The sequence below is a fragment of the Haemorhous mexicanus genome, chromosome 3, assembly GCF_027477595.1.
Source record: "Haemorhous mexicanus isolate bHaeMex1 chromosome 3, bHaeMex1.pri, whole genome shotgun sequence".
Lineage (NCBI taxonomy): Eukaryota > Metazoa > Chordata > Aves > Passeriformes > Fringillidae > Haemorhous > Haemorhous mexicanus.
Genome location: NC_082343.1, coordinates 5,767,414 through 5,795,305, shown reverse-complemented (window position 1 = coordinate 5,795,305; position 27,892 = coordinate 5,767,414). Strand labels below are relative to the sequence as shown.

Genomic DNA, 27,892 nt, shown 5'->3' with positions numbered 1-27,892 from the left:
TTTAGAGAGGCAAATTTGCCAGCTGTAATCTCAGCACTGTTTCACTCCACTTGTAGCATCAAGGGAATTTGCTACAATTGATACCTCAAATGGGAATTTCCAGCAACATAATCATCCCATTTTCTATTTCAGCCTGAAGCTCTACCTGAAAATCATCAACTGAAGGTATTGTCCTGTTTGTTGTCCTCCTCTTGTGCCACTGCCGGAGAGTGTCTCTGGCCTCTGAGCTGAGCAGCTGGGCAGCTTGTTCCTCCTGGAAGTTCTTGATCAGTGAAAGTGCTCCATAAGCACTTGTCAAGTAATAGCCTCCTGTGAAGGACAGCAAGGGAAGAACTCCTCAGAGTGGTCACAGTCACAAGTGCAGGCAGTTTTCTTTGAGATATATATACACACACACAGAGAGGCACCCAGCCACACACATAGATACGAAAGTTGCCAGAATATTTACACACAAAAAGAAAACCCTCCTTGGCCTGCACAGTACTGGAGGGTGTGTTCTCAGCTGCTTAGAGACATGCAGGGGTTGCACGTGCTCCATATTACACAGTGGAGCCAACTCCTGCTGAGGAAAGCTGTTTCCTTAAATCGCTGATAATAGATTAAAATCTTTTAAAACTCTCAGTTGCCCCATCTCTGTAAAAGCTAGGAAAACCAACAACTCTGGTATCTCCTTTACTCCTGAGTATTTACTCCTCCAATCTTGGAACACCAGCTTTATTCTAAACAATTTTCTAACAGAGTTTTGGTTTCTTCCCAGGCTTCAGAGGCAGATGAAATAAACATGGCTGTTGAAACAAAGTAAAAAATATAACAGTGTTCGCCAACTTAAAAGCAACCACCCTCAGGGGCAATAAAGCAACAACTGAGTGTGAGACTTGTACTCTGGAATCATCCCAAAGAGTTGCCTTTCTTTTTAAAACAACTACTGATCTATCACCTTCTTAGCATTCCCCAGAATGTCCAACTAATTCAGGAGATGGTGTGTACAGTCCTGCACACTCCCCCTTTATTACATGAGTAGAGAACAAATTAAAGCCACAACAGTGTTGCCAATACACAAAAGAAGCTGTGGATCACAAAGTAAAAGAGTCTCAACAGGAGGCAACAGTCCACAGCAACCAGGAGAAACAAAAGACAAGCTGTCTTTTCTTTTTAAAGTCAACTATTTGGGTGGGAGTGCTCAGCTAAGAGCAGAGTCTATTCAGAGGCATTCAGAGATGCATTGGATGCCCACAGTAGTATTTTCTGTATTACTGACAGCATTCCCTCTCAGCCTTTAGCTTTGCAACAAGAGGAACACATAAAATTCATGCAATACCCATTAGGCAAACTGGACAATACATTACAGTTGAAATGCAGAACCCCAAAGCCCTACACAATTTTCTCTGCACAGCAGAGCTGAGCTAGTGCCAATGACAGGCCCAACCAACAGACAGACTTTATTTGATGCATCCAAAACAAGACTTAATAGTCCAGTAAACCTTTCTGCTTTTCAAGCATATTAATGATCTCCAGCTTCACATCTCAAGTATTTTCCATGCTAAGACTCCTAACAATGCACTCGAGGATGCTCTGTACAACAAGCAAGGAGCAGACTAGTGCCAAATTGAAGGAATCGTGGCATGGATTCTCCCAGCCATAATGGCATGCAAGAGGATGCATGAAAAGCAATTTCAGAAAGCCAGGATATAGCAGGAACAGGAAACACACATATATACATCAACATACAGTTAAGCTTGGCTGTAAGAGCTTTCAAACCTCCTCATAAACCTTTTAGATTCTGGGGCCTACCACGGCCTTGCAGAAAACTTCTTTAAAAATACTACCATGGAAATAGCAAGGAGGCAGATTTCCTTGTCTCCAGCAGACTTCAGCTCTCATACAAGAAATGTCTCAGGAAACATACTGCTAGAGCTCATAAAAATACTTTGTGAGAAGCAAATACTGGGAAGAAGCAAAGATCATTAAAAGGGGGCAATATTCCCAAAAGCACTTCTGAAAAGGTGCAAGGAAGTCCCCCAGAAGTCTTCACAAAGTACAAGTCTTATTATGTGCCTCACAATTTGCTGAGCGCTGCTGCCCCATAAATCCTCTCAGGAAATTTTCAGGCACAAAAGGCTCAGGCCATTGGGCACCTGCACAGTGCATGTGTTTGCCTGCTGAGTCAAAATGGATTGGAAACAATGCATTTGCTCACAAAGCATCACACAGCAGCAGATTTTCCAGCCGCTGGGGCTTCTGCTCTGCAAGCGGCCCAGCAGTGGAAATGATGATGACATTCTCTTGTTACACTATCAACATCACTGTCATTAGGTCTCCCCTTGATAGGATTTTTACTCAAACAGAACACCCCCACACTAGTCCTTCAGGCAGTTCTAGTAAAAATAAATAGATTACCTTCTCCATGCAGCAAGGATGGATCCAACAGCTCCATCATGTACTCGATTTCAGTATCCAGCTCCAGCATATCACACTGGGCTAGCACATACGTCAACACAGGCAAGAAGTCATCAGCTCCATACAGCCTCCCTGGGTTGAAGGGAACACAGGCAGTGAGAGACAAACCACATTTTTTTACCAGTTCCCATGTTTGAAAGGAAAACACTCTTTTGTGCATTCTCTACCCAGCATGTCTGTATTACTCCAGAACCTCCTCAAGTCACAATTGTGCAGCAAAGAGAACATCACCTGGCACTCACTGTAGAGGAGACAAGCTCAATCCTGTCCTTCAAACAAGCACAAACCTTATGATGCACATCTTGAGGCATGCAAGGGAAATTTAGAGACTGGGCTCACCCTGGCAGCAGCTCAACTGGTGAACTGCTGAAAAGGCTGCCATGCCAGTCTGGCCTGACCTTCACCTGCACTGCTGCCATTGCCTAAGAGAAAATGCCATGAATAGGCATTTTCCTTATACATCCAGGGATTGCATCCACTTTCTGGAAGCATCCAGACACAAATACCAGTCTCTGAACATGAATCCCACAGCAGAAAAGCCTGACTATAAAAGCCTATTAGATGTGACAAGAAAACTCATTTCCTTGACAGACAATATGTCAAAAACACCAGGGACATATACACATGTCTACACACACCAAGTGCTGCACCTGAAGGGAGCCTACAAGAAAGATGGGGAGAGACTGTAAGGGCCTGGAGTGACAGTGATCCACAAAGACTGTGCTGTACCTAGGCCTGTCTGTGCTCCTGCACTTTTCCTGCATTTTGACTTTCTGTTCAGAAATCCCAATGTGGCCAAATCTCTAGGTCAGGCAAAACAGTGCTCACTGCAGGATGGATGTGAAGGTCACTCAGAACTGCCCAGAGCAGGAGCCAGCTAATGACTCTGGTGAAACTCAAGTGACACCAGTAGCTGAGGCACATGCTCCAGCTACCACACTTACCTGGCTGAAAGGAGAGATACTCAAACAGCTGCTGGCTCAATGCCACGTTTGACAAACCTCACATGACAAAATAACACAGCCCAATGAGTACTTGCCATATCTCAGCCCAAGTCTCCCAGTGCAGCACTTAACCAGCAGTAGCCTCTCAGTATTTTCTTTCTGCATGTTGGAAATACCTCACTCAATGCAATAATGTCACAGAGAGATGAGGTTACAGAACTTCAGGCCAAGATCTCTATATCCACTTTAAAAATGCAGAATTTTGAAACACAATAATAAGCTGGGTGGGAGCTCAGTCCTAAATCTTGTAAAAGTACCTGGGGGGCTTTAACAGCCACAAGCTTTCACCATTCAATTCCAATCTCCAAAGAAAGTAGGTCTCTTGATCTGCAGCAGACCCAGCTGCACATGCAGTGCTTCCTTAGAAAGTAAACTGCCAACCACCTGCAGCAGCTTATACTCACCTAGGGGGAAAAAAATCTCCCACTACCACAGCTTTGCTACACCTTAGCTCATGACCTGTCATAGCAGTGTGCTATGAGAAGAGAAGGTCAGAGTTGCACCTATAAATTCATGCCATCCAGCACAGCATCGTGGACCACTGACTGCTCAGCAGGTCTTGGCTGGCCTGTAGTGCCATTTCAGTATTTAAGTTTCAAAGGTGCTTTTGGATTCTTGCTACAGTGCAGAAATACAGTCATTTCTGTTCCAAAACCATGACAGAAAGTGTCCAAATGAGAACATTCAGTGGCACAGCAAGCCAAAAAAACTGGATTAGAGGCTGCTTTTCTCCACCCATTAAGATGAAACCATTGTAGTTGTCATATTGCATACATGCTATTGAATTACAATAGCTAAATATACCATGTTACCTCTATTACAATTTGCAGAAAAATACTCATTTAGAATCAGTGTTAAATTCACAGGACAGCCTTTCTGCCAGGCAATTTGAAAAGTCTACAGTTAAGGAAAGCTGCTCTTTTTCAACTGCTTCACACCTGTAGGATGCTCTGGCTGAAATGAGGTAAAACAATGCCCTGTTTGGCAAAGTTATCAGTGGTGAACTAAGAAGTAGTGTCATGCTGCTTTTGGTGTTGAATTATGCTAAACCCAGCCTGAATCATCAACCCCAAAGTTAAACAGTAATGTGGCAAATAAAATAAGGTATCCTTATCTAAAAACACAGAGGTTGACACAGCTGGCATGGAGATATGTGGGGGACAGTCAATCACTGTGTACTCTGAAAGTCCAGTCCTGCTTTCAAATGGCAGAATCTTCTAGTATTTCCCTTCTGGAAGTGTGTGTGGAGACTCCTCCCTTGGATGGGAATGCCCCTCACAGCTACTCCTGGAGGCTGAGCAAAAGAGATTTGCACCCCCCCCCCCCCCCCCCCCCCCCGTTAAGAAACATCAGTCTCTACTCAGTAATTGTTTTGGGTCTTTTTGCTAGCTTTAATATAATTTCTTTATTATAATTGTTTTGATATAGTGCATTACACTATACTAGACTATACTAGTAGTTTTTACTTCTACGCTGTGTAGTAAATAATTCAGATTAAGATCATTTTGGTCTAATAAATTTATCATAATAAATAATTCATTTTTATATGACTATATCTGGTTTGTCATCCTTAGTCTTGTAGAATCAAGTTGTACAAAGGTTCAATCACACCTCTATAATTCCTTGGATTTTAAACCATTGACTAAGTCTGGGCTAAGACTGAATCCAGCTGCACCCAGGCTCCTCTCTGAGAAGGAGTTCAGAAATCAGGAGGGTCCTTCCTGCACCATGGGAGGGCTTCTCTAATTAACCTTGCCTGAAGCTGGCACTCCACCCATGACAACAACCCTGCTTCAGACTGAGTTTTTAAGATATGCAGACAGATGGGTCAGAGACAACAGGTCAGAAGCAGAGAGCAAGAATTCCTCTCAAAAGAGCAAGGAGAAGCTACAAGAGCTTCAGCACTAGACCTGTCTGCAGAATGAGATGGGCTGATTCCTCTGAAGGACAACATCAGGTATGAAATATCAGTGAACCTGAACTACCAGAAGCACCATACCTGAGTTATTCTCCATAACAGTGTAAATCAATTTGCAAACTCTCAGCAGCAGCATGACTTTCTTTTCAGGTGAATACATCTTCTGCATAGTCATGAACTTGACTTTAATCTTTTCAACGTCCACAAAGTCTGGTGTTGGGACAAACACACCCAGTTCTTGAGGATTCCTCTGCCGCACCAGCTGCAGGTTTTCCTTCAGCTGTTTCCAGGAACCATCTGTGGTATGAAACTCTTTCAACATCGCTTCAATGTGACCCTTCAACGGCTTCAGAATGCACTTATGCATGGCCTTCTCCAGCACAACATCTGCAACAGGAAAACACAAATCCAGCTGACTTCCCCCTCTAAAGCAGAGCCAGCATTAACACAACCATTCCCTGAAGAGACCCTGTCGAGCAAAACTTACTTTCTAAGGCCCATTTATTACACAAGATGAGTTTCCAGATGTTTGTTTACACGAAAACAGGAGGCAGAGCAGAACCTGTATTGAATTGTCATTTCTGGCAATGTGGTAAATAAAAAAACTCACACCCACACAGACAGAATACAGATAGTTTAAAAAAAAAAAAACCCAAAACAAAACAAAAAAAAAAAAGCTGTGGGTCTATTAAAGTTTTTCTTTTGTTGGAAGTCTGCAAGTTTTATTTTACTGTAAGTTTGGACTTTAATTCCCAAACTTAATGTGAAAGACAGTCAAAATCATAATTTTTGTCTCCTTTGGCATTAAATCCCATCCTTTTTGCATAGTTTCCATTGGAAACTATAACTCAACGAAGATTTCCTAAAACTTGGCTCAACTTTGTCAGGATCTTTATGAAGCTGGGCAGATTACAGGCTTTAAACTATAAATGAAAACCAAGCTGTGTTTGTCCAGCTTCAGATTTCATCATACAAGCTTATATACAGCTTTGTCATCAAGTTTGAAGTTCTTTGGCAATTGTATGCACATAGCACTGTAACTGCTAACCTCAGACTTATTTTTAATTCTTGTTCTACTCCAGTTTTTCTGTAACCCTGATTCTCCATTTTCATAGTATGGACTGTGTCAACAGAGAAAGCTCTTTGCTCAACACTTTCTCTGCAAACTTTTACTTGAAAAGCTAATTTCCTTTCTCAGCATCCTTATGGCAACACAGCTTACATTAGTTCTTAAGTTACATCGATTATTTGTACCATGGTGGGGAATGTTCCTGTGCCATCCCTGCAGCAGAGTGGGGCAGGACCAGAGCCTAGAGCAGGCAGATGGACCAGAGGAGCACAAGGACTGAGAGCACACAGAGACCTGGCTGTGTCACTGCCAGGTCACACGTTTACACAAATTACCAGTGGACATTCTTGTTAGTAACAGTGACTCATTACAGATTCATTAAACCTTATGCATGTCCCAGATTATTTGCCTGTACTTCTGTGGTTTTTTTAGACTACAGCCTCTTTCTTTCCTCCCTACTCTCCCTCTTTTACACACACACACACACACACACACACATACAGACACATACACACACACACTCTCTCTCTCCAAACAAGCATTATTCTGTTTTCTTGCTCTTTTTTTTCATTTATCATATTCTTGTGTCCAGCCCTTTTTCTTTTTGGGTCTCCTCCCTCTCTTTCCTATATAAACACCCTTCACACACACACTTCTCCTCCTATGGTGCCTTGACTTCCTATGTAGCATTTTTTCTGTGTTTGTCAGTAAAGCCTCTAGAAAAAGCATGATCAGTCTGAGACACGTTCTTGGTGGCCTCTCACACAGCAGCCAGGGCTGGATCCAGCTTCCCACTAGATCAGAGCCATCAATTAGCAACATTAGCAAGGGGCAACACTTCAAACAACTGATCCTTATCTACTGTACTTGGCAGAGCCACACAATCTGCACCAAACCAGCCAGGTAAATAGAAGCATCACCCTTCTGCACAGAGACAGAAAATGCCTCTCCCTGCCATCAAAGCAATCCTCAGGGCTCATGGGGCACAAATAATTGCAGAAACAATTTTCCACCAAGAAAAACACGAGTCTCACCCATGGGTACAATGACAAGGTAAATTTCTATTCTAGAGTGTACAAATCATTCCTTGCTATCCTCACTGAGGACTATTTTTTTGGCAATTCAGCTTACTTTATTTCTACTACCTGTTTTTTTTCAAATAGGAAAAACAACTGCTTTGCTTGTAAGAGGAACACCTCTGCACTGTGCATTCCAAGCACCTTGTCTAGTTTATTAAAACAGTAGGTGCTGCTAAACATCATGCAAAGTGAGAGAGCTCTATCCCCATGAAAGCTGAACTCCCACAGGCTTCCACGGGAAGTTTTGTAGATGAATATTGAGCAGAAGCCATCCTTCATCTCCATAAAGAGGGGTCATCACAACATCTGTTCACAGGAGCCTCAAGAAACTCAGTGTATTTCTGGATGTGACTGAACCTGTACAGGAACAGAAGGCAGAAACAGGGCTTCCCCAGGTCCCACAGGAACTGGGTGCAGCTGGGAGACAAAATTCCTCCCCAGAGCTGCAGTCCTGGGCTGGGGCCAGGCTCGTTGGAAGGCTCAGGGTTTCTGCCCTCAACCCTTTGAAAGGCAGTGCCACTTCCAGAAATGAACCATGCAGATTTTTACAGCAAGATGGCAAGGAGGTTCCTTTCACATTTTCTATTTTGTCAGAGTATCCAAAAGCAGTGCCTGGAAATTGCTTTGAAATTCCATCATATTTCCACAGCTTCCATGGAAACTTGAAATAATTCTGAAGCAGCACAGAGGAAGGGATCATGTAACTCATGGCTGTGCTCAAAGCTCCACACAGGCACAACAAAACAAAGAAAAAACCACAACAAACAAAAATCCTTCAAACCACACACAAAAAAACCCTCAAAACAACACCCAACCTTTTCTTCTCCTTTATGAATTCTTGGTGAGAACCACTGAGTTCTGCCCTCAAATGAAAAAGTGGCAAAATCTAACAAGCTGTTGAGGCTAACAGCAACAAGATTGATAAGGGCTGAAGTGTTTTTTTAATGGTCAACAGTAACACCCATAACAAATACAAAGCTTACAAAAAATTATATTATTATTAAAGCCTGGTAGGACAGCACTTCTTGTGATTTGAATCTTAGAACAATATTCAGTGTCATGGCACCTATGAGCAGTTCTAGGGCCAGACCACCCCAGCCAGTGACCCTTTCTTCAGCAGTGCTGCTTCTGGCCACTTTCAGATTAAGGTGTTTTTGGGTAAGATCCCATAAACCAATTCTCAGCCAGCAGCAGTTTTCACTGTTTGACTTCTAATGGCCACAAAAAAAGTATATGAGGGTTTCCCAGGCAAATCATTATCTAAGTTGTGAATTGAAGTCTTATTTTTTACCTTAACACCTCTGCATAGTTTTAAGGTCCAAATCAGCAACAAAAATTCTGTTTATTTCAGATGCATGTTTTCAAATATCCTCCCAGGATGCTTACCACTCCAAAACCAAAACAGATACTCTTCAGATAATTTTTTTTTAAACTGAATATAATATGAGCTGAACACAGTGTATCGTTCCTGAAATGCTTATAATTAGCCTGTAGCCTCAAAATGGGAACTGGAAGTGCTTTGATAAATGAATTGTAAAGGCCAGCCAGCTAGTTTCGTTGTAACTTGTGGAAACACATCTGTATCCTGTGCTGACATGCTATTTTTGTTTTGCTGCCAACCACACAAGTCTGCATCTAGACAGGACAACATATTAGTCATTGCCAGTGTCCTTACACAGCCTCCTTACAACGCTCACTTCCTCAAATTCTAGGCACGCTCTCACCTTTTCCAGGCTCTCTGTTTCCCTGCTACCTACCAACTACTGCTGCTCCACTGACATGACTGTCAGATTCCAGTCCCTCAATTTACACTCAAGCCCTGTTTACCATGGCCAAACCACTCATCAGGGAAATCAGAGGTCAGCAGCAGACTGAGTGAGCCTGAGAACCACCACAAAAAGGCCCAGTCCTGCACAGGTCACACTGCCTGGGAGCTGAAAGCTGCTTTGGAATACCACAGGGTGATGGCCAAGCATCCATCTCTTGGTGGGTGCAGACATGGAAATCTCCTCCACAGGACCAGGACTTGACAGTAAGACCTCACACAACCCACATTCCTTGATAATCAGCACAACCCTGAAAACAGAGGTGCCTGATCTACAGGCAGTGGTGGCAGAGACCTAGCAACTAGGGATGAAAAGTAAGCCTCCCCTCATCTGACCTACAAAAAAAACACACAAAAAAATCACACAGCTATCTGTGCTAGGTGTGCTCTGCTTTAAGCAGCTGTGAGTTACTTGAAATTCATGCTATAGCTGTTGGTAAGCACATGTCTTTTCTTGAAGTAGCAGGAAAGAAAAGAAGCAGGGAAAAAGTCACAAAGGAAATCCAAGGGATGGTCAGAAAAAGAACCTGGTCCCCTGCCTCTGCTCAGTACTTTTACCACTGCTTCCTTCTTGCCCTGTCCTGTCACTCCTGTGGTGAAAGGAGGTGCACTGAGGGACGTGTTTGTAAGACTGAGTTCAACATGAAAAGATGCAATGATGAAGGACAGGACACCAGAACAAATGCACAAGCACCTAAAAAGTAACACAGTGAAAAAACCAGCTGGCATGAGTTTTTCAAACAGAAACATACCATTCCAGCTCCTTCAGAAGGATAACTGGATTAATAAAGAAGAGGGGATCTGGGGTGGGCTGCTGCTTAACCTTTTTAAGACCCACAGGTCTAATTCTGTGCACCTTCCATATAAACAAACAAGGGAAATGCTGTCTTGCCATAATAACCATAAGCAGCATGCACCAACAGGTGCACAGAACACTGCACTGAGAACCCAAGTATCCATGGCTGGCTGTCAAACAAGACAGACACTGGAGAAGAAGTACCATGGGGGTCAGTCCTGGGCTTCAGTTAATTAGTATGTCCAGCTCTGTCTGCCTGCAACTCCTCTATATACACCCAAGGCCCTTCAACAAGGCATGGACTGCCAGTAAGGGACCAACACATCCTCTCCAAGCTTCTTTAACCTTCAGCATTTAAATATCCCTAACATATTAAAAATACCAAAACAGATAATGGATGGTATTGTTTAGGAACGTTCCCACATGATCAGTTAGTACCTTACTGACAAGTGGTTTAAACCAGTAATTTCTTGGTTCAGGGCCAGATTTGGGCACTGAGACTGAAGTTGTTTAGATGTCAGATCCCACTTGGCAAAGTGACAGCATTCAACTTGACTCCATTCAGTTCAAAGCCAGGAAAAGATGAAAAGACAAACAAAAACTCCCAAACATTTGCTGATCAAGCAGCTCTGCACTAACAGGGTCTCCTCAGACCAGTCTTTATTCTGTGGCTACAAACTGAGGTGTGGATGTCTTTAAAAAAAAATAAATTACATTCATCCTTAAACAATAAAGAGCCATGTGCCTTACTCTTGATTCTGTGCCAACACTGGGAGCTCCATTGCTTCAGGGAGGGTTAACAGCCTACAGTACTAAGGTTAGGAGGCATCTGTCAGGACTAGAAACCCTGAAGGGTATTTTCCCAGTGATTTTGCAGAAGTTTAACAGCTTGATGGGACCCCCTATCTGGGAAGCTAAAAAGAGCTGCAGCAGAAGTCTTTTCCTTGCAAGAGTCCATGATGCAGTTCTAGAAGAAAAGCTACATGATGAAAAAAATCATTATGGAGACACTGAAAGAAGTTCCAAACACCGAGGGCTTCACTAAACCTGGGGCAGCTGTTCCAGCACCTACTGAAGTTCAGGAGACAAAAGAGGGTTAAAGCAAAGCCTGAATGACTCAGAAAGGAGGAGCATTATCCCAGAAGCACACTGGAGGAAAAAACTGCACCGCGGAAGTGCGAGCGCACAAGAGAGGATAAACAACCACTCACAAAGTTAAAATTTGGGCTGCAAATTCCACATTGAAATAGTCAAGGAAAACTATGGACAACAGGCAGGGCTCTACTTCATAAAAAGCTCTCCATAGGGATGACTAAATTTTGCCATCACATAGTTATATACTTAGATCAGCAACATCTGATGCTCCTGATCCACTGCAGTTGTTTGCTGGCTCAAGCCAAAGGCAGTAGATGATTCAAAAGCAAGTTCTTTCTTTGTTTAAACCAGCCCACTTTATAAATTAATTGTGTTTAGTCACATGATCAAAACCAGACTTTGTGTTGCTGAAGAAAACCAGGGCAGTTTTAGTTGTTACACTTCATAGCTTATGCTGCTCTAAAGTCTGAAACAGTTAATAGCAGACATTTTTTTCAGTCTTGGGAGACCCAAAGTCTGACTAAACCACACCCTTGTGAAATGAAAAGTACACAACAAACCAGGCTTTCACAAAATTACAACCAGACTCGATCTGTATTGCTTTGTCAAACATCCAGCACTCTACAGAAATGCAGGCAAAAATGCACCTCCATCCCCAGCTTAATTTGGTGCTTTTTCTTCCATGTAACACCTAACTAACAGTCTTTATTATTATAGTGAGAACATTACATGTCTTTGAGTCTCAGTACTGGGGACACTTTTCACATTTTTGTATTTGCTTTAGCAGCCCTTGTGACTTTTGCTTGACACTGTGTAAATGCAGTTGAGGTTATGTGAGAATACTTCATCTTGGTCAAGGACAGACAGAATGTCAATATAAAATTACCCTCTAGTCCAAGGGAAGGAAGTATCTGCCAATTTTGCGCTGAGCCAACTGTTGGGACACTGGGGTAGGGAGAAAAACAAACAAATTAGGACTGAAGTGAGCTCACAAGGAAAGTATTCTGCCCTGAGGCGTGTTTACCTCTTAAATGTGGCTTACAGGCTCTTTTACAGATACTGCTCAGACTCTGCAAGAGAGGCGGCGAGATTTATGCAGCAACGATTTCACTTTTTTTGGATACACAAATCTCTCTCTCCTGGTAAAACATATAGCTCATCCATAACCACTCACAAACACATCTAACAGAGAAGTACAGAAAACAACAGAAAACAACAGACCCTTCTGTCTCCTGCACACGTTTGTTTTCTAAAACTCTTACATATGTTTTTATTTAGTTTCAATTGCAGCGTTGTTAGAAGTGACTAAGAATGTCTGGAGGAATCAGATTTATTTCAAAACTAAGTTGTCATAAAATGTCTCTCTGCTCTTAAATGTCATTGGTTTTGAACAAATTCTAGTTCTATAACTACAATTTGTATGGTCAGATTTAGCAGTTTTAGACCAAACCTTGAGAACTACGTCAGTCCAATTCAGAGAAAAATACATGTGTGCCAGCAAATAAAGGATTCTCTATTGTCAACAGTAAAGCAGGTAAAAAAAGTAATAATCACAGATAAAAAAGTCCACATTGCACCTATTTTAAGGATAACTTCTTATGAACAACCTCATGGTGTAATCATTCCAAGCTGACAGTGTGATTTGGGGTGGGGAATGGAGGGAGAGGCTGTTTTAGGACTCAAATACTCAGTGGTTCAAGCTCTACTCGCCAAGTTAGCCCCACCATTCTGAATAGGACAAAGACTATTGCTATAAACACAGATTACACATTTTCACCTTCCCCCCAAAACACAGGACAGTGTTTCTTACCTATTTGGTCTTCAGGGATCAGTGATTCGATTGGGGGATCAAGTTCGGAGCTTTGGGACAAGTAGTTCTTGACTTGGGTCATGAACTGACGAATTGTTTGCAGCATATCAGTGCTGGAAACATGGCACTCCTTGTTTTCTTGGAGAAAGCTGACATAGTCCTGCACTAAGCATCCAAAATAGGTACGTTTGTCCCGGGACATCTCTGCAATTTTCTTAATCATCCTTTTCTCAGGGGTCATGAAGGAACTGAAAACTCCACTGACTTTCCGTAGCTGAGATTTCACAATCTTGGGGAGAACAAACGAACTGCTCCTTTTCTTCTTGGGCTTCAGAGGGGGTGCCATGCTCTCCTGGTCACTTTCCCCCTCAAAGTCCTCCAGGCTGCTGTTGGTGTCCCCCTCATAGCCGAAGAGCGGCATGCTCCGATCGAAGTCCAGGGAGTCAGACGAGGAGGTGGAAATGCTCATGTCGCTCAGTCTCTGCCGGCCTCCATTCCACGGGATGTGTGACTCAGAGATGGCAGCCGGCGTCTTTTTGGGAGCCGCTGGAGCCGGCTGGGGCAGGGTTGGCAGGGTTTCACGCGGAGGAGCCGCGGCTGCCTCGGGCAGGCACACGGAGCGGGGCCGGAGCGGGGCCGTGTTCCTGGAGGCACTGTCTGCCTCGGAGCACACCGCCTGCTTCTTCAGCCGAGGAGGCGGAATCGGGGTGGGCTTGTTCTGCAGCAAATCCGAGCCCCTCTCCTTCTTATGGCTGACTGTTTCTGGCATGCTCGCCTGCTTTATAGTCCTGGAAATCTGTGGGCTCGTGAGGGTGCTATTAATAGCAGGAGGTGGTGGCCGGGGCGGGGGGGAGCGAGGCCTCGCCGTGCCATTCACGTCTGGAGTTCTCGGGCTCTGCCTTTTCAGACTTCCACTGACATCCTGGCTGTGCACTTTTAAGAAGAGGGGATTAATGAAACACAGCGCTCCGTTGGTCTGGCTGCACTCCAGCTCTGAAGGCGTTCTGGTTCGTATAGAATGCACTCCATTTATAAGGCAGAGCTGGCGTGAGTCTTTGCGAGCACTGTCCAAAGGCACAGGCCTACAGGGAGGTGAAGGATCCGGGGGTTTGCTGTTAGCCAGGGAGCTCCAAAAGTCTGAAAATCATCATTGCATTAACGTAAGAATGCTAAACACCATGCAGATGGATTTCAGAACATTCAACTCAACAACACCAGTTAAAAAGATCGAGAAATTTAGGCAAGATTTTATTAATTAAAAGGGGAAAAAAATCCAAGTGAGCCTCTTAACATAACTGTATGCTACATTTCTGGGGCTGCTCATACTCATTTACAAATACCGTGACCAATGCGTAGCTTCCAATCACCCCACTAAACTAAAAATTAAGCTGAGAATCAAAGAAAGGAATGGAGACTGTAACAGAATTCTTTTTACTGGCTTGAGACTGAAATGAACACAAACTTCTCCCTAGCATCTCACTCAGGAGAAATAAAGCAAGATTCTCAGCTGGTATTAATAAGCTCACTTCATTAAAGAAAATAGTTAAGCTGATTTGCACCAGCTAAAAGCCACATCCAGAAACTCTACAAGTATCTTGCTTCAGTTTCTTTTCATAGTGAACACATGAAACTATACATGAAAAGGCAGCTCCCATTTTGCTGTGCTGGATGCACACATCACCTTTAGCAAGGCAGACCAAGCGTTTAAGTGTCTAATAAAGGTTCTGGCCTGCTGCCCTGCCTTTGCTGTGGGGACAGTTTGCCTGAGAATACAGACTGCAGTGACACATAAAGAGACTCAGAGTGCAGTCCCACACCAGCAGCATGGAAAAGTATGCTACACCAGCAAGCTGCAGCCTCTGCACTTATCCCAGCACGTGTCAGCATGTTTGTGCAACCAAGCCACTGCTAAAGAGCACCGGTGCCTGAAGGTATGAAGATTGAAACCAGATGTGCCCTTGAAGGCAGCAATCATGCTGAAATAAGGGCAGAGTACCAGAGGAGGGAGATTTAGCTAAAATTTGCCAATCCTGACACCGTCCTTTTCCCATAGTGTGTCAAGATGGCTCACTGGAGGCAACTGAGCAATGATACCTGGGCCCAAGTGCATGAATGCCAAGCATCCACAACAGGTCCATGGCCAACAGCCATGTCCTGCCTGGGGGGCAGAAGACAAGAAACAGCCAGAGAATGTCTACAGGCACAGGCATGTTTCTCTGCATAGTTATGCCATGTTGCTGCTGTTCCCAGCTTCATGACTTCACATCCTGCCTGCAGATCTCTCAGTGCCTGTGCCTGGCACGTGGCTGCTGCAAACACACATGATGTAAGCAGTGCTGCAGGTGAAGCACAGGGGAGACTGAGAGAGAATCATATGTCCAGCACATGAAACTTTTCAGGTTGGCAACAGCCTTGAAATCTTTACTGGAAGTTCCTCCTGATGTGGTTTGCTGGGCTATGTGCTATTGACCTGTGTTGTGCAGCTCTCACTCTGAGCCTACTGCACAAGAGAGCTCTGACAGGGGATACAGCCCTGTGCTCACACACCACGGGGTTGTGTGCTTACATGTTCCTCAAAGAAAACTCACACTTAACAGGAAAGGCTGTTGGGAGTTTTTAGGCCTCTCTTGAGTCCACAGTATTGCAAGGCTGACTTTCTGGTGTGCTCTTCTGCACGTGGACACTTAAAACTCCATCAAAATCTCAACTTTGTTCCCTGCTTTTAGCGCATGGAAACTGTGATCTGGTGTACATCAGGTAATTCATCCCAAATACAGCAACCACACAGACACTGTTCCATCAGCTTTCCAACGTAGAAGCTACAGAAGAAACACACACAATGCAGAGACTGTTCAAGAGCAAGACTAATTCTGCAGCAAGCAGGTCACAGTGCTCTGGGGTACTGGTGACAAAGTGTGGTTGGCCTGGAGAGCTTGATCAACATTACCAATATCATCTCCTCTGGAGATACTCACCTCATGCTACTTTAAGGCTTCCATGTGTCACTGGGAGACTGTCTTCATTACACCGTATCCCAGTCACATCCTTTACTTTCTTTTTCCCATCTAAACATTGACCTCAGTAGTACCATATTTGCCTCTATTCCCATGATAACCCTCAGTTTCACCTGACTACCTAAACTTGCAGACAAGCAGTGCAGAAGTAATTTCTCTCCTCTCTAAAACAAACCCTTTAATTGCATGGCTACAGCAGCAAAACAAAATGCAAAGCACTGCAATACATCCCTGGGTATGGTTGTACTGCAAAGTCCCACCAGACAGTCCAAGAGATCCTCATGCTAACACTGATTTAGAGAGGATCCTTTTCAAAATCAAAGATAATTAAAAAATCTACTGCAACAAAGGTTGCTGACAGTCAATCTTCCCTTCCTGGAAAAGGAAATGAAGCCACTCAGCACTTTGGTCAATGCAGAGCTGCTTAATGATTCATCTGGGTGGTGCCCAAGTTTCAAATCCCAGGAGGCTTTGCACCCATCTCCTCTGAGCTCAAGGTATGCTTCACAATGAGCCTGTCTTTGGCTGAAGCAACCAAGTGATGCAAGGACACCCTTGGATTGTCTTCTGGTATTTTAAAATTTTCACCTAACCCCTGCCCATGGATACATTCTACACATCGTATACACACTCCTCATTTTCTAAATATGCCACTTCATTGAGGCACTGATCACCAAATTCACCATTTTAAGTTTCCATGTCAATCTGAACAGAAGTTTTATTAACAGGGGACCTCAGTTCCTACATTCTCCTCACAATAAATTATGAAGCCAGTGCTTTATATAGCCTCACATAGCCAGTGCTATGTGAGCATGCAGTCAATGTTAGGTCTCAGAGCAGAAGCCATAGCAACCTCTCTGTGGGGACTGTGAGATTTGCTTTGCCCAAAGCCTGCCCAGAAAGGGAAGAGAAGAAGGAAGAAAGATACAGTGCTAACAAAAATATCACAGAAGGCACAGAAGGAAGGAAGAGCACCACTCCTTGGCCAAGAGGAGGTCTGGCCTTCCCAAATAAGAGAAACTGCTTTTCTAAACAAAATTTGTATCATCACTAACCAATATGATCTATTTACTGATACAGCCTATTTCTTCAATGTTACAGGTGTGCTACAGGGAAAGACATCTGTGTAGAGAACTACTTACTCAGTCCAAGCTGAGCAATCTCTTCAAGTTCAGCTTCTGTCTTTGCTGCAGCAATTGCATGAGGCAATTTCAGTGTGAATGGAAGGACATCCCTGTTTCCAAAGAGAAAAACCATTATGGTTTTCAGCAACATCCATAGTTTGAAAAGTTTTACTATTTTAAAACACTAGCAGTGTCTGATTTCTGATTTTCTTCTTCTTGAGCTGTGTCAGGTAGCAAGATCCTTAAACACACAGCACAGTTAAACGTTACATTACCAACCCCAAAGCTCCTTTACTTTGCAGAGTGGTGTGAAGGGCAAACAATAGCCAAGTGCCCAGGACTTTCCCTAGGATCATTTCCACAGAGCCATCCAGTATTTTCTGCCTTTCCAACAAAAGCTTTTACACCTGGTCTTCTACAAGCAGATCAGTGAGATGCAAACTTGTTACCTGCCCTTAACACTTCAAAAAAGCTTCTCACTTTCTGAATAAACTGCTGCCTGTTATTCCAGTTTTCAGAATAAGAATTTTATTCTAACTAAATGTTGCTAAACAGCAACATCTGTAGCAGAAGTACCCATAGAATGAAGACTAAATGAGAATCCTACACAACTGGTGTCAGCATGAATTTTGGTTTTAAGGTTGTGAACAAGCCAACCATTTGCTACAGCACAGACAGACAGTGGGTCTATATCACATAAATATTCTCTATGTTGCATGTTAGCTTCCTGAAAAAACAGGATCTCAGAATTCCACTCACACTCAAGCCAAGCATATGCACAGGACTGATACACTAGCTAAAAAGCATTTGAAAGGCACCTTACATGGTACCACAGAAAATGCAGAGTCCAGATCATCACCATGGCTGCAATTCAAAAATAGGTAAATCCTCATAAATACTGCTTGGGTACCTCCTGCAAGAAATTCCCTCTGGTTTTAGAAAATCCTCCAGGATTTCCTGTGATGTACCAAATGGTACTGTCTCTTTTTCACAATAGCTACCTATCTGCCCCCTTTAGTCTACACAAAGCAATAGTGAACCTTCAGTGAAAGAAAATGGATAGACTAATGCAAGAAATCTCTGTTTGCTGAATAATCTTGTAGGTACTTAAAGAGAATTTACCAGAGCCTGGCAAGTGGGCAGGACTGAAAGGGTGACAAGATAAGGAATTATCTCCTCATTAAACTACGTTTAAAGGCATTTTCAGCTCATTTCTCTTCTGAGTTCTGACCAATTACCCAATGATACATGTGGTATCAATGCCGCTTTTCTTACATGCACGTACAGCTCAGCTAAACAGAAGCTGTAGGAAAGGGGTCTAAGATGCTTCACCACCACAAACAAAACCAGCAAGCACAGCAGCCCAAGAGCATCCCACACCAGAAATCATCACATGGTCAGCATGAACTGGCAGCCTCAATGCAGTAAAAGGACTGAGACTATCACAGCTGCCTCTCCCTGCCTCCTTCAGAAAATGTGCACCTGGGCAGTTTGGCTGTGTCCTGTCTGTGCATACATACAAGGCTCAAGCATCAGTATGGAAATTTTCACCAGTAAACTGAAGTCAAATTGAAAAAAAAGGATAAAAACACCAGCTACTTTTTTCCTGCATACTAGCTGGAAAACAAGTTTGGTAACCATGAACTGCAAAGCTGACAAGGCCAGTTTTGTTGCTCACCATTTAAACTGACATCTCCCAATTGTCATATTCTACACATCTGACATTTTTCCATTATGCCCCAAAAATTCTTCTCACCAGCAATTCCAAGAAATGGACTTTGCAAGCTAGTTTATGATTGTTTTTAAATGAGCTACAGAGCACTTAAAATCATCACAAAAATAAAAAAAAGCATCAAGTTCAGCTTGGCAGCACCTCACAGCTGGGTTGGTAAAATCACATCAGCCTCCCAATAATCTGTATGAAGTAAGACAGAAGCAAGTAAGACTTGCTTCCAAGACTTATCTCTGATTTCTACCACTGTCTTCTAAGGCTATCCAGGAATATTCACTGACTGGCAACATAAATAGCATCAATAGCTGAACCAACTCCTCAAGACTCATTTTCTTGGAATGATTTTCTTTCTAGCAGATGTGGCTTGGAACACACCACCATCTTACCTGCTAATACAGTAGAAAGCAATGAGTCTGAACAAATCAGCAAAACTTATTGCAGACCCCTCCAAGGAAAATGCTGCAAAGAAAGTTACAAGAAACAATCACACATTAATCCACTATTTCTTAAAAGAGTTTAATAAAATATATCTTAGATTTCAGCATGAAGTTAATAAGTTTTCACCATCAAACTAGCTACTATTTGATTAAGAGAAAACAACTCTGTGGAGAAGTACATATTCCTGCTGAAGGCATTTTCAAGAATATACTGATTATCTTGGTGGCTGGTCTGCTTTTGTATTCCAAGGATATGGTCTAATTCCTGTAAAACAGATTAAGTGTGATGAGGCCTGCACAATGTTTTGCTAATAGACAACAAATCAATAACTAAGGCTTTGTTTGCCCAGTGTACTAACAGACCTAATTTTAAATGTCTTATTTCCTCCTCTTGAATTCTATTCTACTCACCTGTCTTCACCCTAGGAGTGTAGAACATAAAGGGAGATAAATTTTCCTTCACTTTTAACCTGAAAACCCTTAAAAACTCTGACAGCTGTTGCATGCCATTGCCTTGCACAAGGGAAGAGGAAGACAGCAGCAGGGCCTTTCATTTTTCCCTATTTAATACCATTGTTTCTTACTGATACAAATACTTGTTCTCAGTAATAATGACCATTACCTCAGGCTCTCTCTGATGCCAGTAACAAATCTCACAAATTGAGCAAAAGAAGCTCCTAGAGTGAAATGATCCAGATCTTTTGCCTCTGCTCTAAAACCATCAGTAAATACCTCCCCCTTGTGGAAGAATTTTGTTCATAAAAGACAGCATATAATTCTTTTCTAGATGGGAATTTCAAGGCTATAAACACAGCCTTAGACCACACTTACATTAATTATTACTGACAACTTTCTCTTTGCCTTGTATTACTTGTTACTGGAACTAAAACCAGACACAGAGAATTTAACTTTTTGTTCCTAAGTGCAGGGGAGGGAGAGATAAAAAAGAGAGATAACTTTTGCTAATTTTCTTCAGTTTTCTCTTTCTTGTTAAAATCAAATATTTGCTCCACTTGCAGTTTCAGCACCACATACACTCACCAGCTGCAGCTTCCTTTTTTCATTTCTAAATCTAAAACTTATTTTTCACACTCTCCCTTCTAAAGATATGAGGGCATTATTGGTTCAAAACAATTTGGAGTGTTAACATTTGCTCATTTCTACTAAAAAAAGAAAGAACAAATATAGTTTGAATTAAAAAGAGAAATCATTGATCTTGCAACAGAAACAGTTCTAACAGGCTAAAATCCATTTAGCTATCACACACCAAAAAAAAAAAAAAAGAAAAAACCAAACAACCAAAAAAAAACCCAACAACAAAACCCACCACCAACAAAAACAAGCCCAAGAACCCATCCCACACCTCAACTGCAGAGAGCTCATGACAAAGTTGCATTCAAGAACATTTCACTGAAAGCAGACAGGATTGCAGACCATGTTTCTAGAAAAGACTAAGTTTCTAAGAGGATAACTACCCATAAAAATGAATGAATACTGGATTCATCAAGATACACAGTGGAAACATTTCAGCTGAAGCAGTTTTAAGTGTTTCTATATATCTGCCCTCCTTGTGGCAGAATATGCCTGACCCACTCCCAGAGCCCACCTCAGAGAGCAGCACAGGCAGCCCATGACATTATTTGCACGACTTTGAGCATCCTCTGCTGTGGGTTTCAGCAGTGCAAATGCTCCTGCATCCTGTAGGGAAAAAGTACCTGAGGAACAGCTGAAAAGAATGTAACTCACAACTTACTGTATGTACTTTCTTTGATGGCAAATTCTTTCAGGCAGGACCCACAGTCACTGGACAGACGCAGAGAGATGACTTTCTTCTGCAGCCTTGCACATTTCCTAACCAGAAATATCTGTTGTGGAGAAGGCAGAAGGACATGGTGTTAGCTTCATCACAGATGCCAGAATAAATACAGATCATATACAAAAAGGAACCACAACAACCCCATGATGTCTAAAACATACTGTAATTTTACTCAGTCATTGGGTCCAACACCTGGGTGCAAAGTGGCAGCACAGCATTTGGGAAAAGCATGTCCTTAAAGAAATTGAGATTCTTCTTACCCCTGGAGGCTGTGTCTGCAAAATTTCCATGGCTTCAGCATCATTCAGACCAAGCTGCAGCCACACAGGGTGAGTATGGAGGAGCTTGTCCAATATGCTCAGCTTGTTGGATAGGCTGTCATATCCAGAGTCCCGGGGGCAGCTTTTTACATCATTTTTCTCAGGAGAGACATTATCCATATCCTTTATTAGGCTGTGGAAAATTTAGATGAAAAATTAGACATGTTAACCTCTTATGAACAATCACTTAGATCAGTGAACAGAATTACCCCAAAGCTCATGGTGCCGGGCTGGCACTTCTCCTACTGAGAATTCTTATATTTAGCATACACAAAAATTCCCTTAAAGGTTCTCAATTCAAAGCCAGCTTCAAGATAAGCCTTAGCATTCTCCTGTGAGGTTGGAGAAATTCAGCCATCACTTCAGGTACACTTGTATGCACAGTTGTGATTGAGAGAACATTTCACTTGCCTTCTTTGCTGTGCTAGGATATGGAAAAACTTCTCTTCAATGATATTTATGGAATTCAGACACTCTTATTCCCAGATCGATTGCAAATGCTGCAACCCACAGAAATCTTGCTCTCTCATGCCTGCCAGAAAAATCTGTTCAATACTCTGACAATGGAGCAACCCACTACCTACTGGTGATCACTGCACCAGGCACAAGAATTTGTCTGTTTGGAGGGATTATTTTCACAACACAAGCCCACAAACCAGCACCACTTCACCTTATGCCCAGACTACTGTCTCTGCTCCAGCAGCTCTGTTACCTTCACAGCTGCATATCCATCTTTGCTCCCCTCTGCTAAGAGGTCAGAGTGGGAGGAGGTGAGAAAGAGATGAGAAACCCAAGAAAGAAAAGAGTTAAACCCCCAAATAATCCTCCCTAAGGCACAGCTTCCTTAAAAAATATGTCATAAGTAGCAGTCACTTCTTATCGTACTCCTGCTAAGTTCTGTAAATATTTACATTTATTTCCATTTTTGCTGTGCAAGGTCCTTACCTCACATTTTAATACTACACTTTCCAGGATCAGAAACAAGTAAGGAATGTATATTTACACTCCAAATTCCTTTGGCTGTGGATTGACTATGGATTGACTGACTATGGCCTTTGGATTGACTGCCATGTGAGAAATAAAGGCTAAGCTAAGTGTGAATGTGGCAAGGTAATGTAAGGTTAAAATGCATTTGGAGCAGGGCATCTAAAGTTACTGCTACATTCAGTAATGAAGTAGAGTTCTTGGAGGCTGCAGATTCTTGTTATTAAAAATCCGAATAAACAGAATACTTTGAGAACTCCTTTTGTTATGCAAAGTTATGCCATCATCCATATAATACAGAACACCCAGTACAACAAGCAGTACAAGTGCACATGTGTTGCTGGCTTAAATTCCTCATTTTTGAGCTACAAGTACATCCTGTGGTTCTCCCCATGCTAGAAATCACTATCAAGCAGTTATTCTGGTAACAACTTCCTGATGGCAAAATTCAGGAACAGACAAAAAGCACCCTGCAAGCTTGACTGGCTCCCTGAGCTGTCAGGCAGAGGATGTGTTCCCCTACAGACCTTTCCTGCAGCAGGAGAGGCCCTGGACAGCAGAGGACAACACAGCTCCACCTCCCACTGCACCCTGTGCAGCTTTTCTGAATTCCATGCTTTGGACAGGCCCTAAGCATCACTAATAGCATTTACCATCCTCATTATGCCAGCTACTGTACCATCAGCAAGTAGGGGCAGAGCTCACAAGCACAGGAGCACTCAATACTTTCAAAACAAACAAAAACCCTCTCTGCCCCCCCGCAAAAAACCCCACACCAAAGAAAACAAGATGAACCAAACTGAAACCCACTAACCAAACAACAGAAAAAAACCAAACAACCAAACTGCTTTCTTCTAGCTTTTTTCAGCAACTTGCACAATCTCTGCAGAGGGCAAGCAAGGAAAGTAAATGGGGAAGAGAACTTTCACTTTTTCACATGATCAGACAAGAGGAGGCAAAATCATTTGACATTTCATTACCTCTATCAATTACAACTACCAGTGTTTGCCTCTTTTTTTTTTTCCTCTTTCTCTTTGCTTATTTATGAAGTGATGCTTTTCAGATTTCCAAGGCATCTCAAATGCAGATGATTGCTCCCCCCCCGCCCTTGCCCACAAACATCAGAAGCTTTTACTAAGTGCCAGTATGCCTTCAAGGGACACAAAATACACAAACACATTGGGTGCAGGAGGGAAGCACTTTTTACATCAGTCATGACTGGGTCTGAAACTGCCTCAGTTGGAATACTGGGTTCCCTTTTCAACCAGTCCCAGCAGAGCCTAATGTTGCAATGGAGGAATCTCCAAGAAGTCAAATCACGAACCACAAAAGTGTTTTCCTGAGCTGTACCTCCAGTAAATATTGCTCAGAAATTTCCCACTCTCCCTCAGTGCCAGCTAGCTGCACTACAAACCACAGGGAGCTGTGGCAAAGTACAAGTTACACACCAATGCTGGCTGCAAGCTTAGACAGATACAAATCATTTCCACTCCCCTTGTCAGGAGGTGAAAACTAAATATGCTGTAAGGGGGAATATATCCAAGAGGGAAGAGTTTTTTTCCTGCTAAAGACAGCTACCTCACATTCAAAAGAAGGTGACTGGTATGAGCTGGAATGCCTGGCATTGCTTGCTACCACAGAACCACCTGAAGCTGGCAAGAGTTTGCACTGAGGGTCTTAGGGCCACGATGTTCCTCTTTGGTATGACTGGCTTGGTGCTGTCCCACACCCCTAGACCACCATAAATCTGAATGGGGAGCTGTGGCATTCACATTCTCTGGAAAAATCCCCTCTCCCAGGATTTTTCTCCTGGGAAACCTCAGAGAAAAAGAAAAACAATTCTTATCTCATTTGCTTCTCCTGTGTTGTGTTCATGTGGAATGTGTTTGGAGATTGTTTACCCACAGGTGATTGTTTCATTGGATTCTGGTGTGAGTTGTTTGAACTCTTTGGCCAGCTGGGGCCAAGCTGTGTCGGGACTCTGGAAAGAGTCACCAGTTTTCATTATTATCTTTTTAGCCCTCTGTGAGTATCCTTTCTGTATTCTTTAGTATAGTTTTGTTTACTATTCTTTAATATAATATAGTATCATAAAATAATAAATTAGCCTTCTGAGAACATGGAGTCAGATGCATCATTCCTCCCTGCCATGAGGCTCCCCACAAATACAAAAGGAGCTATCAGGTTTTTCAAACCTCCAGGTACTTACATGCACAGTCCCTCCCACATGCTAAGATCCAAGGAGGAAACTCTCTGACTTACATACACAGGCACCTCCTTGGGGCAGCTGCTTCTGCTCCCTCAAGAAATAACCCAAAGATTATGAATATCTGATCATGATCAAATTTCTGCCACTCCTAAACACTAATGGTTCAAACAGCACCAATGCAACTCAGACAAATCAGCACTAGAATGTTATTGCAATCTGTGGTGAGGTAAACAGGAATACAAAACACTTTTTAAAAATTCTTTTCTATTCCCAAAATATAAAGAAGGAGGCAGAGAGAAACATCTAACTTGGTAAACTCTGGAAAAAGCACACCTTGGAAAAAACACACCTGACAAACCACATACAACCTACAAGAAGCCACTTCCCAAGGCCTGGGAGCAAATGCATTAAAAAACCCCCACTGGTCTGTTTTAACAACCTATTTTTTAGTGGTCTAGCACTGCTGAGCATCTTGTTCCCAGTTTGACTTTTTATTCTTAAAATAATTTTAATTAATGATCATTAGTTAGACATACAGTCAAACCCTGACACACGGGAGTTCTCAAAACTCATTATGTTAGACTAAAATTATTTGGGATGGGATGTGTGTGTAACTACTTTGGAAACAATTGCATGGAAAGAATAACCATTTGAATTCACGAGCAATGGATTAACTCAAATGTACTGAACAAGAATAAGAAGTTCCTGTAACCTAAATGCTAGCAAAATATGCTCACAAAATATGTATATTATGCAGCAACTAAATTCCTCTCCTGGTTTTACTTTCAGGTGGGAGGATGTTTGGGTTGGTTGGTTTGTGTTATTTGTTTGGGATTTTGGAAAAAAAAAAAAAAAAGATTCCTGATAAAAGAATCTGACCAGGTCACATTAAACTCAAAATCAAGACACAAATCAGACTTAATGAATGGTCTGCTTTAATTCAGGGCTGCTACAGAGTTCCTCTTCAGTGGGAAAGGTATGCTTCAACACTACTCACAATGAAGTAAAGCAAACACATGACTCACACAAGTTTCCTTAGATTTGACAAAACCCATAAACACGTGGGAAGTACAGAGAGGTAACTGCCAAGATAAACAATGCAGGGCTGCATCCTGATTAGACCTAGCTCACAGTAAAAAAAGACAAGGAACAGGCTCAAGCTTTTAACCAGGATGATCCTTGGTCATGATGTGAACCTTGCTCCAGTCCCACAAAAGTTAACCACCTCACACTTAACTCAGTTTGACTATTTTCCTGGATTTCTGTAAATCTAACAGGTCTTTATCACCCAGCCCAGTCTATACAGTCATACTGAGCATCAGCTGGGAGGGGCAGAGAGCCACTGGTAACTTCCTTCTGCATCCAGCTAAAAGGACAAGACGAGGCAGCTGGGAAGAAGGTTTCTGGATACTTGCCAGCCTGTCAGCAGTAAGAAATGGTTCCCTGTGCTGGACAGAAGATGGCTCTACTGAAGTGGAAAAGACAGCAGTGTGAGGGCTGTGCAGGGCAGGACATAAGGCAGGGAGCAAAGCTCTGCCCCTGTTCCTTCCACAGGAACAGAACAGGAAGGGAATAAGCTGCTGCAGCTGCCACCAGCAGCAAAGCATCCCTGAACTATTCCACAGGCACCAAAGTGCCCTGGGAAGCCTGGAGCTTTACAGCCTTCCCTCCAGAAGGACAGCAGGAAGTATTGGCCCCTCATGGACATTCACACAGATGTGCAGGGGGCCTGGGGCCACCTAAAAGATCATCCAGGTGCCACCAGACCTGTCCCACATGCTCCTGGCTGCCACTGCATGCAGAATCTCTCTTGTTACTCTTTCAAAGGTCACTGGAATAGCATGACAGAAATCTGTCCCACTAATTGCCTTTTCTGACAACTCCTCTCATTTGAATTATAGAGACAAATGTCTCAATTGAGGAAAAACGTGAGGCATCAAAAAAGTGGGATACTGAAACAGTCCCTCTTAAAGCACATTTTTGCAAGCTTGCTTTTTGGCCTGGCTTTTACATATTTACAAGCCAAAGTGAGCCCTTGAATCATTCTTGATGTTACTTGGGCCATATTGTATGAAAAGGAGAAATGAGTCCAAAAGAAAGGAGTATATAAGATGAGGAGTATACATCTGAAAGTCACCACATAACCACAAAAAAACCCAAACCACAATACTAAGCTGCAGACACACAATTTCATGTCCTTATCTTTCTGAATTCAGCTGAGAGCTCTGCAATGCCTGCCTTTCCAGAACTGCTCTGGGTGGCTGTGGATACCTGCTAAAGTGGAAAAAGGGTGAGGAAAATGGACATTCCATTGAGCTCAAATATCCCTAGATACAAATCTAAAGGTCATAGCAAGACAACTGCTGAACAGCAGAAAGCAGTAAGAAGAGAAAACTCCATTAACTGCCAAGTTTTAAATTAACTACAAAGAAATAAAGTTGTGACAGTAAACACAGCCTTGTGAGGTGTCTAGTTTAAACAAGAACTCTGGAAAACTCTTGTTGAAATTACTATAACCTTGCCCTGTAGCACTATATTAAAAAAAAGGTGTCAGTGCACAACTCAAGTACTTAACTTACCAACTCTGATACAACTTCTTCCTTACATAGAAGCATGCAGTTCAGAATTTTGTAGTCACAGTAGATTTGACTTTAGCTCATTTATTCAGATTTCATATTTCACATTATCATCTTGAAGTGTCAGAAAATAATTTTTTATGGCTGTTATTATTTTTCATGGAAATTGCATTATTATTATTTTTTAATGTTAGGCTTACTTTATCTAAACCAAAATATGTTTTGCAGTCAAGGTTAACAAATTAAGATTAAAAATCCATTAAAAAAATCAATAAAAAGAAAACTCATGATCTGTAAAATGGGGAGGTTTAGTTGACCGTTTCCAGCTAAGTGCTTCCACAAAGATTTTAGAATCAGAATTCATGCATATGATTAATTCAAAGATACAAGAAGCCTCTTCTTAACTGAAAAGTAGCTGATGATCTCTGAAGTTAATTGGCTGAATTCACAAAATGAAGAAAGTATCCTTTCTGCCCCTCTAAAAGAACTGCACTCTCAAAAGCTCTAAAACTTAAGTAATGTACAACCAGGGCCATAGCCAAGAACTTTAATTAGTTCAACTGTCTTACATTCTTTACTACTTGGCCAACAAAGCTGCTGCTTAATGTTTTTGAAAATAATCTACAT

General features: G+C 42.4%; 1 protein-coding gene across 6 annotated transcripts in view; it reads right to left on the bottom strand.

Annotated features, from left to right (window-relative positions):
• The window catches only part of RIN2 (Ras and Rab interactor 2), a 63,033-nt gene that overhangs the window by 3,753 nt on the left and 31,388 nt on the right, over nt 1–27,892 (bottom strand). For all 6 annotated transcript variants that reach the window (XM_059840638.1, XM_059840637.1, XM_059840642.1 and 3 more), the window contains 8 exons: nt 21,437–21,629; nt 21,114–21,225; nt 19,310–19,382; nt 17,210–17,301; nt 13,054–14,190; nt 5,461–5,766; nt 2,398–2,529; nt 146–309 (listed from right to left, as the gene is read on the bottom strand). In XM_059840638.1, coding sequence (XP_059696621.1) covers nt 146–309; nt 2,398–2,529; nt 5,461–5,766; nt 13,054–14,190; nt 17,210–17,301; nt 19,310–19,382; nt 21,114–21,225; nt 21,437–21,629 — 2,209 coding nt within the window. The remainder of the gene's footprint in view (nt 1–145; nt 310–2,397; nt 2,530–5,460; nt 5,767–13,053; nt 14,191–17,209; nt 17,302–19,309; nt 19,383–21,113; nt 21,226–21,436; nt 21,630–27,892) is intronic.